The 13,089-nt window shown below is 41.4% G+C and overlaps 1 protein-coding gene across 3 annotated transcripts; it reads right to left on the minus strand.

Annotated features, from left to right (window-relative positions):
* Nucleotides 1-147: 147 nt before the first annotated feature.
* Nucleotides 148-10,801, minus strand: mfsd1 (major facilitator superfamily domain containing 1). Of its 3 annotated transcripts, none has more exons than XM_051397497.1 (17): nucleotides 10,513-10,801; nucleotides 10,246-10,298; nucleotides 9,837-9,949; nucleotides 9,663-9,705; nucleotides 9,432-9,499; nucleotides 9,057-9,165; nucleotides 8,840-8,942; nucleotides 8,289-8,387; nucleotides 7,843-7,954; nucleotides 6,634-6,690; nucleotides 5,719-5,875; nucleotides 5,191-5,288; nucleotides 4,947-5,059; nucleotides 4,793-4,840; nucleotides 4,296-4,362; nucleotides 723-828; nucleotides 148-489 (listed from the first exon to the last, which is right to left on the minus strand). In XM_051397497.1, exons 1-17 carry the CDS (start codon nucleotides 10,670-10,672, stop codon nucleotides 430-432), a joined length of 1,566 nt encoding a protein of 521 aa, XP_051253457.1. In that variant the 5' UTR covers nucleotides 10,673-10,801; the 3' UTR covers nucleotides 148-429. The 3 variants fall into 3 exon arrangements, with proteins under 3 accessions (XP_051253457.1, XP_051253456.1, XP_051253459.1); XM_051397496.1 differs by having other exon boundaries at nucleotides 723-831; XM_051397499.1 differs by lacking the exons at nucleotides 148-489; nucleotides 723-828 and adding an exon at nucleotides 1,005-2,906 and having other exon boundaries at nucleotides 10,513-10,781.
* Between the last annotated feature and the right edge of the window lie 2,288 nt (nucleotides 10,802-13,089).

The raw sequence follows: 13,089 nt of genomic DNA on the forward strand, positions 1-13,089 counted from the left end.
CATGAAACATTTGAGGGAATTGTCGCCCTCTGTCGTTTGCAGAGGGTTGAGTCTCTAAAACAGCATCAAAGCACCATAAAATATCAGTTCAATTTTATAGCATGTACAATCTACTAGAACACCCCCCCCAAACATTTTAGTGTTGTTTGTATAAAAAGGCACAAGAGTGGGGTACATAGAAAATAACTTAAGATGTTGGATATAGTCCAAAAATAATTTCTATGGTGATAATAATTTAAGTGAGAAAACAGAATACCTAGAATAACAGTCACGTGAAGGTTAAAAACACCCTTAAGGTTTAAAAATAAGTGCTACAGCATCTTGTTCAAAAAAGGGGACACTTTGTAAGCGTCCTCTTTTTTTCGGCGCACACTTGTCTGGAGCCACAGAGCTTTAGTGTTGGAGGAGCAGACCGCTGAATGAAGGGCATCATTTCAGAACACTCCTGTGGGCAAGCGATGACAGATGGGTAGAGCAGTGGCCTGGGAGCTGAAAGCAGAGAGGAAAAGAAACATTAAGTCAGAGGCAGTTGAAGTGGAAGAGAGACTTGTGTTTAAGTATACTGAGTAGCAGTAAAAACCAAACGCCCCTGGCCTTCTTTAAAAAAATAAATAAATAAAATGTATGCCAGTGTCAGAGTCTGGATGAATTAATAAATGGATTTCTGTTTGAATTGTGTCTAATCATAAGTAGTGTGCATGTGTGCATGAGTGTGTGCATACCTGTGCGCCCAGCCTGGAGAGGTACCTGTTGCGTAGGCCAAAAGCAGACATGGGTGCTAGTCTAGCAAGCTCACCCTCGGTTGGCTCACTGGGACGCCTTTTAATCCTGCTGGAATAATAATGTGGCCATCTTCATCATCTCTACAGCAAACATTAGCATGAGCAGAATCATATTAATATTACCAACAGGATTAATCAGCCATAGCCTGTTGCTAAAGGCTGATAAAATAACTTATTACCATAGATGTACTGCAGAAATAAATTGTACAATAACAACAGATCTCAAATGCTTTCAAAAATGTAGGTTTAATTGAATGCCATTCCATGAACAATCAGGGTATCAAATGTGATTTGCTTCTACAAAAAGAGATTATTTTAAAGTGACTTTCCTTCCAGTCTCATGGTCTTTGATCGTACAATGGAACTTGTGTAATTTCTCACATAATATATTTGTACACAGCTAAATAACAGTTAACACTTGGTGGTTTAACACACTCAGTTAAGCAAAGGCTGCACTGTTGTCACAACAACATAGTGCAAATAAGTGACAGGTGAGGAGAGCAGTATGTGTCTGTCTGTATGACACAGTGGTCAGTTTAAAGTGCAATCACAGCATTTTAACTTCAATGCTACTGACTGGGCTTTTTCCTTTAAGAGTAACTTAACACCAGATTTAATATTAGTATTTCAAGTTTGTTCACACGCAGCCTCACTTATAGTTGTGGTGCTCTTTTGCACCTGTAACCATACCAAACCATGATGTCACAGTGTATGGACACACCCTAAAGTGCACTTCTACATTACGGCAGCAAAGTGAAAATTAAACTTTAGGAGGTCAGAGACAAACAAGATTTCCAGGGGGTGTTAAGTTTGTCTTTATGTTTCAATTAGTTATTTACCCAACTGAGGTAGTGAATGTTTATCAACCACAGTCTGCAACCATGTTAACAACGCAGGGAGACAAACCTCTATCCGCGTTACTGGAATGGTGAGAGTTAAACATAGTGCATGAATATTTTTGTCTCACCGTTCAGACGAAGCAAGCAATAATTCTGGGACAGTGCTTACAACAAGTTAATTACCTGAGCTTGATAAACGAGCAAAACAGTCTACAAAACATAATTTACGTGTGGATCTGATTTTTTAAAAGGTCAAATTAATAAAGCAGTTGTAAAAAGTTAAAATTGTGAATATCATTACACGGGTAAATGCATTCAGAAGTGTGCATCTCTCTTTCTTTTATCTTTCTTATCATTATAGCAATGTACCATTTGATGATGCAACAGAAAATAAAATTTTATGAACTTCTGAAACCAGCGAAGAGCAGATAAAGGAATTAAGAAATAAAATAATTGAGCAATAAAGATTTAAACAATAAAGAGCTATGCTCTTTTGAATTTATCCACCATAAAAGGTCAATGATGCATATGATTAAAATTGAATATGAACCTCGCTTTGCGTAAGGAGAGTCCAGCAAGGATGATTTTGGTTGGTAATTATTGTGAATGCTGACAAATGATATGTACATAAGTGAACTGCTGAGCTGTCTGCAATAAGGCAAGTAACAAAGAGTCCTGTGGAACACAATCTGTAAAAAGAAGTGTATAAAAAAAACATACACAATGTTACCCCTATATACATATAAAACAATTCAATTAATAAAAGAACCCCATAAGAGTGAGTTCCAGTAGCATGTAATGAAATCAATCACTATTTATCGATATAGGCACCTTTCCATAGGATATGAGCCTCATCCTCTAACCATGAAATGGTTAAATCACTTTCAAAGCATCTTAATTTTCTTCTGTAACTTACAAAACGTCCTATTCACATACATATACACACTCTCTCTCTCTCACACACACACACACAGACACACGCACACGCAAGTCAGTGGAGATGAAGTCAGTGTGAGAAGTCAGAGAGGAACTGTAGAGTCCAAGTGGAGACGTATCATTTGTCAGTGTCCTGACAGGGACATAATAAGCTATTAACACAGGGATTGTTATGCAATAGCTGGGGCCAGACAGTCAGTTCTGGTGGGAAGAGCCACAGATGACAGCACTGGGCGGAGTCAGTGGCGCAGTCCCGCCCCATGGCAGTTGATTGACAGCTCTGGGGTGGACAGTGCAGCCTTCTGGCTCTGAAGCCCAAGGACTGTGTGTGTTCCCTCATCATCATCATCTGGAAAATATCAGTTACAGCACGGACCAAATATTAGTCTGTATTTAAACACAGCCTAAGCCATATATAACATAGAGCATGTTTTATATATAAATATACAGATTAGATAAATGAATAAGGAGACAGAAAATACCTCACACTATTCTCATGCCAAGAATAACAACACAAAGCAGACATTTTTCTCGTAAACACAAAATATATCAACCGCAGGTGGTGAGCTATTGACATGCGAGAGTCAGTATGCACCCAATACGTCTGTTGATATAGCTACCATTTCCTCTATCATGTGGTCTAGTAGTCTCAATGACTAATGCTCATAAAAAAAGAAAAAAAAACCCACCTAAGAAGACAAGTAAAGTCTGTAAGCAAAATAGTGATGTTTATGTCATTGTTTCACTGTTGGTCTGTGTTTATGTGCTTTTATACATTTTCTTATATTCCATCAAACTGCCAGGGACTGCAGATGAAAATTATTATTTTATTTTTTTACATTTTCACCTGCCGCTACATGTAAGACTCCAAAGAATGAGTTCCCTTTTAGTCCAATTTGTTTGTAATGGACTGGTTGCACAGTCACAGTCATTTTGGCACGTCATAGCAGGAAACTCACAGCTGTATTAATGATAACTGCACACATCAGGGAAGTCACTGTTTTTCCGGCGTAGACAAGTCAGTGACGGCTGTGCAACCAGTTAAAAAATTTGGGATATGGATCAGAACTGAAAGAAATTCATATATTATTCATTTTCTTTGACAGTTTCTCTCTTCTCTTTAAATTTGAATACTTGTAAATAAACTGACAGTGATAACTGACACACCGAACCTTTATACCAGCAGCACCAGGAGCAGTTTTGCTGTAACCACTCAGGAATAAATTGAAGCCCAATCAGACCTGATAACGTGACTCATCACGTCTTTGCACTCCTGAACCTTGTAAATATTTTAACTAGGAGTTATAGATATACAGTAAAAAAAGAAGCATGATCCTGCAACTCTTAATGCAAGTCATGTGGTCAGAGTGTAGATTATGGGATCAAGGAACAAATCCATAAAGATCACTTAAGAGTCACTGAATGAGGAAAAACATCGACTGTAACTATGACATTGGAAATCATGCTCAATCTGTTCAATCATTTATTTATTTTCTTATCTCAGTGGACACTCAGACTAGGACGGAATAACATTTCAGTATTAGGGTTAAACTGACTGCAGCAGGTTCAGCTAAGGACAGAAAATTAGTACATAAGCGCTTACAAGTGTTCCTATCCTGTGCCACTTGATTATATGAGTGGGATGTTAATTATGTTTCTGAGATGCTTGTCTAATTGTGTAATTGTAAGTAGGTGGAAAAGCAGTGATGGAGGGTGAAGAAGGGTCAAAGCTACTCACTCGGCGGCTGAAGTGGCTTCTTTCTGGAGTTTGGCTCTGGCTGCGGCTGACCGGTTCAAATCTCCTCCTGAAGCAAGAGAGGGAGGTGGAGAGATTAAGAAGTGAGTGAGCCTGGAGGTAAGGAGAGGGCTGTGCTGAAGAGTGACAGAGTAAAGTGAAGAGATGTCACTTGAGAAGAGTCTGTCTGTTAATTACATGGTATTTACTAGGAAACTAGGAAACTAGATGGCAACAAACTAATGTAAGGAAGGTACCCATAAGAAAATGATAGTAAGTACTAAGTTATTACCTAGTAAGTACATGAAAATGTACTCTGAAACTACTAAAAATGTCCTTAAGCACTTATTAAGAAAGTGTCCAAATAAAAGGGTAAATAGTAGGTACATATTACTTGCTAGGTATACCACCACAAATTCATTGGTAAGGCATTACCAAAGAAATAAATCTGTGACAATATGGAAAGGGGAACAGGGGGGAGTGAGGGAAGTGAAGCTCACCTCTGAGATAATCCACAAAGTACAGCAACACCACGGCCATCAGTGCAACTGCAAGAACGAAAAACAATGCGGAAAACCTCAGACAATGTCATTCAAAAGCATCTAACAGGAGTGTGAAAGACACACACACAAACAGACATAGAAAAATACTGACTGCAGATGCAGGTGCAGAAAAACACTTCTAAAACAAGGTATCCTCTGTTGTCCAGGATGGATCCTGCTGCCATAGCAATGAGAGCAAGTCCCAAGTTCTGGATCGACTGCATGCTGGTGGTCGAAGGGAACAGATGAACATCAGGTGTCAATAAAAACAGCAACAATAATGAAGAGTCACTGTGTGTGTTTTAACTGTGAATAAGTGTGAGATATGTCATAACATTGTCATTACAGGTACATACAAGCCATAGGCCGTCCCCAGCTGATGCTCGGGTACCACAAACGCCACCATGGGCCACAGTGCACAGGCCAGTAAGGAGTAGGAGACACCCAGCAGGGACTGGAAAAAAAGCAAGAACACCCATTACTTTCCTGGGTATCATGTACTACCTAAACAAGCTTCCATACTGTATAATAGATTGCTGTGAGAATATGCATTTAACACCATATTGTGGACACTGAGGAATGGTACTACAGCAAAATGTATGTTTAATTAAATATTCAACTCCTACTATCTAGTAAGAGCTGAATATAGTAGTTTTTACATTAGCTAGAAATACAATCAGTGCTTTAATCTCTTCATGAGCAAACTCCTATTATCCCTACCAACAGGGGCTGGAAGTACACTCATTACACACACATTAATACAAATGATGTGCGCACAGCAAATCAATGGGTTTGTGGGACAGAAATGTATTTCCATCATTCAATTCATCCTACAACTGTTTATGAATGTACAAAAGAAAAGTTTTTTTGGGGTATAGCATTACCATGGCGATCCATGGGTTCCAGAAGGTGAAGGCCAGCATCATGTGAGCGGCGAGTGTAAAGACCACGGCGATTATCACCCAAACCACATTCCTCCCCGTCTTATCGACCATTAAGCCCAGAACTGGAGATGCAGGGGCTGAGATGATGTACACAATACTGGGGAGGACATAGAATGGCATGACAGGTGAATAATGAATAAAATATTTTAAAGGAAAATTCATTCAAAATATTCCACCATGGTCTCTGACATCAAAATAACAATAGACGAAGTCTGATGATGTTGTGAAATATAGCATGGGATCATGGGAGTTGTCTTCACCACGAATGAATAACGGAGTTTCACCTTACAAATCTGTGTTTTCCTGACACTGTTCGGCCCTGAGTTGCTGCTAATGTTAGCTCAGCTTGTTCCTCTATTAATTTAAGATCCAGACGTCCAATAACCAAAACCGACCAAGATCTAAAGTCATTAAAATGTGGCTCAAAACTGGATAAAAAGTCAATTTACAACAGCTTCTGGCAGACCACCATAACACTGACGCATGCGCAAAAGGCTACAAGTAAAATGCACCGTTCCTGGAATTAAACTACAGATTTTTCTAGGTTGGAACTGTTGGAAACATTTGGGAGAACTAGTTAGTACACAACTCAACAAAATATATATCACAGGTTGAGTGTTTAACATAGAAATGTTACATATTATAGCTTTACATTATGTGGAATTTTTTCAGGTTTCAGGCAGCTGAAAATTTCTCAACTCTGTTGTTACCACTAAAAAGTAATTTTGCCAGTCATCCATGAAAAAAAATCTCCCCACAAAAGGAAATGGAAGATACATCAGCAGCAGCACTATAATGTGTTAGTGCCTTAAGGTAGATTGGTCTCCATGGCCTATTACACCTGATCTGAGTTACCTGTTGACAGCTCTGGCTTCAGCTGGGGAGAAGTTGAATTTTTCAATGAAGAACACCCTGCAAATAAAAAGACAAGATGTCGAGTGCTGCTTAGCCTTTATATTGATGATGTGACCACAAGAAGATGTGAAATTGAGCTGACTACTGCAGCAGGTAGCTCTCACTCTTCCATACATTGTTTTCCTCCCCATTTGCATAACAACTATTTGCTCTGTAAGCACTGACCCTCTGTGGAAAAAAAACATGTCAGTTGCTAAGAGATTTGAGAGTGCCTTTCAGTGAAGGATATGCAGGTTGTGATAGCTTCAATTGGTTTGTTTCACAGTAAACCTATTTGTCAAACCTTTTTCCATTTCTGACTCCCTCTCCCTCCCTTTGTGGTTCGATGACAACACAGCATTGTGAGGTTGCCCTGTTGAATCGGTCCTCAGACGCAGTACCAATTTAATGGAGGGTCTCCATTTAATTCATGCCACAGCATTTAATTATACCACCACCTTGAAGTGAATTGTATTTTATATTTTCTCAAGGATGAGTGATGATCTAGATATTTGCATCAAGCAATAAATCAAATATGCTGCTCCATGATTTCAGCATACAAAGCACTTCTTTTTTAGAAGAGAACATTTTTAGTATTTGTATGATTATAGCATTTGTCGTTTTTTCTGTTGGAGTAAAGGTTTGTAGAACGGCACTCCTTAAAGGATGCATCTAGTGATATTCAAATCCCATGAAAAGATAAAAATCAACAAAGAATTGTGGCTATTAACTGGTAACTACGGTATTTTTCAACATGGACATTATTTTCCCATGTTTTTGTGGCCACTTTATTAGGGACAACTGTACAATCCAATACAAGAAGTTTTGTTTTGTAATATGTAAATTCAATATAATATGGGATCATAGTCAAAGCTGGCGTTGTATGGAACTACATCATACTGATAGGTGTTTCTATTTTTTTGTCCTCCCTATTTACATGCCTAAGAGTTGCAGAATATTAGAATCACTTCTGAATATAATGCAGTCCAGTACAACACGTCATTAAGTATGACCTCAATTGTAAAACATATACTTGACCGAACACATCTATGATAGCGTCAACAAAAACATTATAGACACGTCATGTAGGAATGAATACCACGGGTTCGAGAATTTAATGAGAAAGCAAATGTGTGTGGGTGTGTTCAATGGCACTGATGGTATACTCACTGTCCCAGTCCAATAAAGGGGAAGATCGCAACATAGTAGCCCACACAAATGATAAAGATGAGCCACAGGGTGATGGGAAAGTCTTTCACGTCTGTCAGCTTGACTACTTCACCTAATATGGAAGATTAAAACACATGCAGCTCAGCTTGAGAGCGGTATTTTCTTTCAGCAACTGTAAAAGAAGAACAGCGGCTCCTCTGACAAAAGGCGCCATTAGTTCTAACGGTATAATTACACATTGAAATGAACCGTCCCTGTCGTTACAGAGAAGCCATGACAGAGAAAGTGCGGAAGAGCCAATGAACTGACTTGCCAGAATGTCAATTTCAGGCAGATAGCAACAAAAACAAAACATGGCCTCACAGTCAAAAGCCCTCTAGTAGTTATTGACGAGTGAGGCCAAAGAGGAAAAACAAAAGATAAAAAAAGACTACATGTCTCAGCACCTGTTTTGCCTTCTTCCTTGTGGAGGATCTTCTCTGCTCTTTTGTCAAGGAACGCCAACACCAAGGCACAGATTAGTGAAAAGAGGCAGGTTACAGCAGCTAAAGAGACAGAAAAGAAAGTAAGGAAATGTAAGTCGCAGTAATAACACTTCGACCGCTGACTGCTTCTATTGTTCATTTGAATTTATCTCAAATGGTCCGTTTAAAGTTTAATCAACAGTGGCAGTGGAGACAGACTATAAACGAGAACACACAACTGCAAGGTGTGCAAAACTGAAAGCACCTTTGGCATAACCAAGAAGTAACTTGAGAAAATGATTAAGAACCGACACTTCCTTGAACTCGTGACTCATCTGTAGCAGCCAGCAGCACTTTTGGTTCTCTATACCACTTCTCTCTGCTGGCTGTGTCATCTGATATCATTAGTTACACAGAAATGATACAGTATCTCCAGCAGAGACACATAACCTGAGTCTTAATGTTTAACACTTGCATATTTCAGGTCTTCTCACAGACCCCCAGCTAAATAAAAAAAAGCCTCTCATATTTACCTATCAAGAGTGATGCGCCCAATGCGGTGTGTCCGGGAGAGCCAACAAGGTCCACCACTTTGCTGTACACCCAGCCCATTATGTTCATGTTCACTGTGCTGCCCTTGAAGCAAGTGCAGAGGAGGGTAAATGGACTTCAGGCATGAATTCACTGAATCTGTGACGTGCATTTTTGTACAGCATGTATAACTTCAAGATCGGTTGGCAGAGTCCTTACCACTCGAGCCATGCTCAGCTGAAGGCCAAACACCAGATTTAGCTCCTTTCCTTTGAACCAGTTGACTGCATATGTGTTTTGGGCTACAGCCAAGGACTCTCCCCCAATACTGCGCACGAAAAGAAAAACAGGGAGGGAGGAGGGTGTAAGGTATGTGTAAGTACAACCTGGGTATAAGATTTAAAACAGGTTCTTGTTTTATAAAGGTGAATTCTTCATGAATGACTGAAGTGAAAGATATTATGTGTGTGGTGTGTGCATCTTCAGTATATATACACACATATATACGAGGCTGTAGACAACTGGAGAGTAACTTTGTTTGATTATGTTCGTAAAATGATGATGACACAATGGAAAAGGTTGAGATTTTCTCACCCAAATACAAAACGTCCAGCTTCCATCAGCCAGAAATGATTCACCAAAGCTCCAGCAGCAAATATTACCTGTACACAGTGGAAACGTTTAAATACAACAACAAAAACAATCTAACTGCCATCCATTTTCTGCACCTATTGATCGCAATTTAGATAGATAATTTAAAAAAAGAACGTCATCTCTGGTAATTATATTCTCTCTTTTCATGTCAAGATTTCAAAGTAAACCAACCTGTCCAACACAGACAAAGAGGGAAAAGATGATGGTTCCCAGCCTATAACAAAAACAATGAAACATGACACTGTCTGAGATGAAAAGTACAAAGTTTCACTTTCACTTATGGCGAATTCATTTATGAAAACACACACTGAACTACAAATAAATGTGATTTATTGGTCTTTGTACCTGATGCCAAAAACCCTGTCGAGAAGGAATCCCCCAAAGAAGCAGAGAACCACATTGGGCCAGGAGTACCAGGCATACAGCTGCATGAACTTTGCAGTGTTCAGGTTCAGATCCTGGTGCAGTCAGGGAGGAAGCACATCAGACTCTTGTTAACTGTTAAAATCTATAAACACAATACTATACAGTGTGTGGACTTGAAATAAGAACCTCTAGTGGAAGCACAGGAGTCATTTAACTGTTCTGGTTGGATTATTATGCAGATTTCACTCTCTGAACAGATGCTTCCCTAAATGCAGAAACCTACTCTGACTTCTGCGGGTCCGTGTCTCAGCCTGGGATAAATGTGAATTGTTGCATTCGTGGCACAATACTTTGGCTTGTAACTTTGCATTTGCATAGGATGAATTACCTGAATGACTTGAGTTTGAAGAGCAGCCGGGTTGTCATAACAGAAGTAGCTTCCTGGAACAAATTAACTACATTAACACACTTCATTCATAATGAGACTGCATTTATTTGACGCTGCATGAGCCGCAATGGGCAACGACACTCTGAGCTTCCTTTTAAACAAATGTAACTTATTGAACTCATCCTGAATGGTTACTGTGGAAGTTTGGGGACTGTTCGCGGAAGTTAATGAGAGGTTGTTTTTTTTGGTTTTTTTTTTACTGCTCACCGAATCCCAAGAAGCACATGAATAACAGGACAACCACTCGGTGCAGTAGGTGGCTGGGGTCGCAGATGGCCCACATCGGTCTGCCGGCTGTGCGTCGGCCGGCGGACGAGCCCTCGTCCCCGTCTCCCAACAGGCTCCGCCGCTCTTCGTAGTCCGCCATGTTCGCTTGTTTGGGATCTGCGGGAGGAAAAGTTGGCTGCAGCTAGGAGGACGTAGATCGATCACATGACCCGCCAGACGCGTCACGTGGCGTTAGCGCTTGTAGCTTGTAGCTTGTAGCCCGCGCTCATCCAGTAGGTTTGTGCGGGCGCGCGACTGCCTGCAGAGAAGTTGAAGCACCTCGCGGGAGCGCGCACAGAAAGCCTTAAAATGTTTCATTGATTTCTGAGAAGACAGATGCCTTCACGGTTAGCAGCCTCTGCCACCGAGATAAAAGGGGTCAAGTGCATTATTAGATAAGGTAGAGATACGCATTTACCAGAAAAAAACCCGAGAGTATGTATTGTTATTATGAGAAAATACGAGATAAATATACCTTTAGCTCCTAATTATGAGAAAATGAAACAGACTGGTGGTTTGTGGTTCTAGATAAAATGTATGTTACCTTTTGGACAAAGAAAAAAGCTTACAGATGATACACAGAGGCAGACATTTAACATTTAGGCACCTAAATGGAGACCTTTCTTGTCTGTCCTCTGTCTCTAGTTTGTGGTTGTGCAGTTTTATGACACTGTGACTATCTTAGAGGTCACAATAGGTCAATTTATACAGTGAGTTCAAAAAATTTGTCTCTCTACAATGAAATGGCTACTATGGGGACAAACATAATCACACATTTAATACAATGGGTTCACTGAATCCACAAGGGTTTAAGCATTTCAGTCATACCAAATTCACACTATGCAGAAATATTAAAATACACAGGGAGAATATAACACACTTATAAACTGCATGGTTTATGCTCTGCAAACATGAGAGCAGGCATACTTCACTGTCTTGTTTTCAGAAGGACTACGCCTCATTTTGGTTGACAGAAGTTAATGTTACTAGTGGAACTATGTCACTATGTGGGACCCACCCAGTCAGTGTGTGTATGTCTGTGGTACGTCATCACAGGTTAGGTCATGGTGTTACTGAGTAAATGCCGTGTGTGCCAATTATAACTGTAGACCGCAGCGAACCAGAAAAGAGTCCCAGTGATGGTGTACCTAAAGTTATTACTATAAAAAAGAATAACTTCACACCTATGTGAATCCCTCCTCCTCCACCACAGCGACGACTCTCTGCCTACAAGAGAGGGACGTCAACAGGCTCTTTAAGAAGCAGAACCCCCGCAAAGCAGCCGGACCAGATTCTGTCTCTCCATCCACCCTGAAGCACTGTGCTGACCAGCTGATTCCGGTGTTCACGGACATCTTCAACACCTCATTGGAGACATGTCATGTGCCAGCCTGCTTCAAGTCATCCACCATCATCCCTGTCCCCAAAAAAGCAAGGACCACAGGACTAAATGACTACAGATCTGTTGCCCTCACCTCTGTGGTCATGAAGTCTTTTGAGCGCCTTGTGCTTTCCCACCTGAAAGCCATAACGGATCCCCTGCAGTTCTCCCACAGGTCTGTAGACGATGCAGTTTACATGGCCCTGCACTTCACCCTCCAGCATCTGGACTCCCCAGGAACCTACGCCAGGATCCTGTTTGTGGGCTTAAGCTCTGTATTTAACACCATCATCCCAGCTCTACTACAGGACAAGCTCTCCCAGCTCACTGTGCCTGACTCCACCTGCAGGTGGATCACAGACTTCCTGTCTGACAGGAAACAGCACGTGAAGCTGGGGAAAAATGTCTCTGACTCCCAGACCATCAGCACCGGTTCCCCCCAAGGCTGCGTTCTTTCTCCTTTACTCTTCTCAATGTACACCAACAGCTGCACCTCCAGTCACCCGTCCGTCAGGCTACTGAAGTTCGCGGATGACAACTCCCTCATAGGGCTCATCTCTGGTGGAGACGAGTCCGCCTACAGATGGGAGATTGACCATCTGGTCACCTGGTGCAGCCAGAACAACCTGGAGCTAAATGCTCTAAAAACAGTGGAGATGGTTGTGGACTTTAGAAAGAACCCAGCCCCACCCGCCCCCATCATCCTGTGTGACTCCCCAGTTGACTCTGTGGAGTCCTTCCGCTTCCTGGGTACCATCATCACCCAGGACCTCAAGTTGGAGCTGAACATCAGCTCCCTCACCAAGAAAGCCCAGCAGAGGATGTACTTCCTGCGGCAGCTGGGGAAGTTCAACCTGCCAAAGACGATGATGGTGCACTTCTACACCGCCATCATCGAGCCCATCCTCACCTCATCCATCACCATCTGGTACGCTGCTGCCACTGCCAAGGACAAGGGCAGACTGCAGTGCATCATTCGTTCCGCTGAGAGGGTGATCGGCTGCAACCTGCCATCCCTCCCGGACCTGTACATCTCTAGGACCCTGAGGCGTGCAGGCAAGATTGTGGCTGACCCCTCCCACCCCTGCCACAAACTCTTTGAACCACTCCCCTCTGGCAGGAGGCTACGGCCCATA

Source organism: Dicentrarchus labrax, unplaced genomic scaffold (genome assembly GCF_905237075.1).
Source record: "Dicentrarchus labrax unplaced genomic scaffold, dlabrax2021, whole genome shotgun sequence".
NCBI lineage: Eukaryota > Metazoa > Chordata > Actinopteri > Moronidae > Dicentrarchus > Dicentrarchus labrax.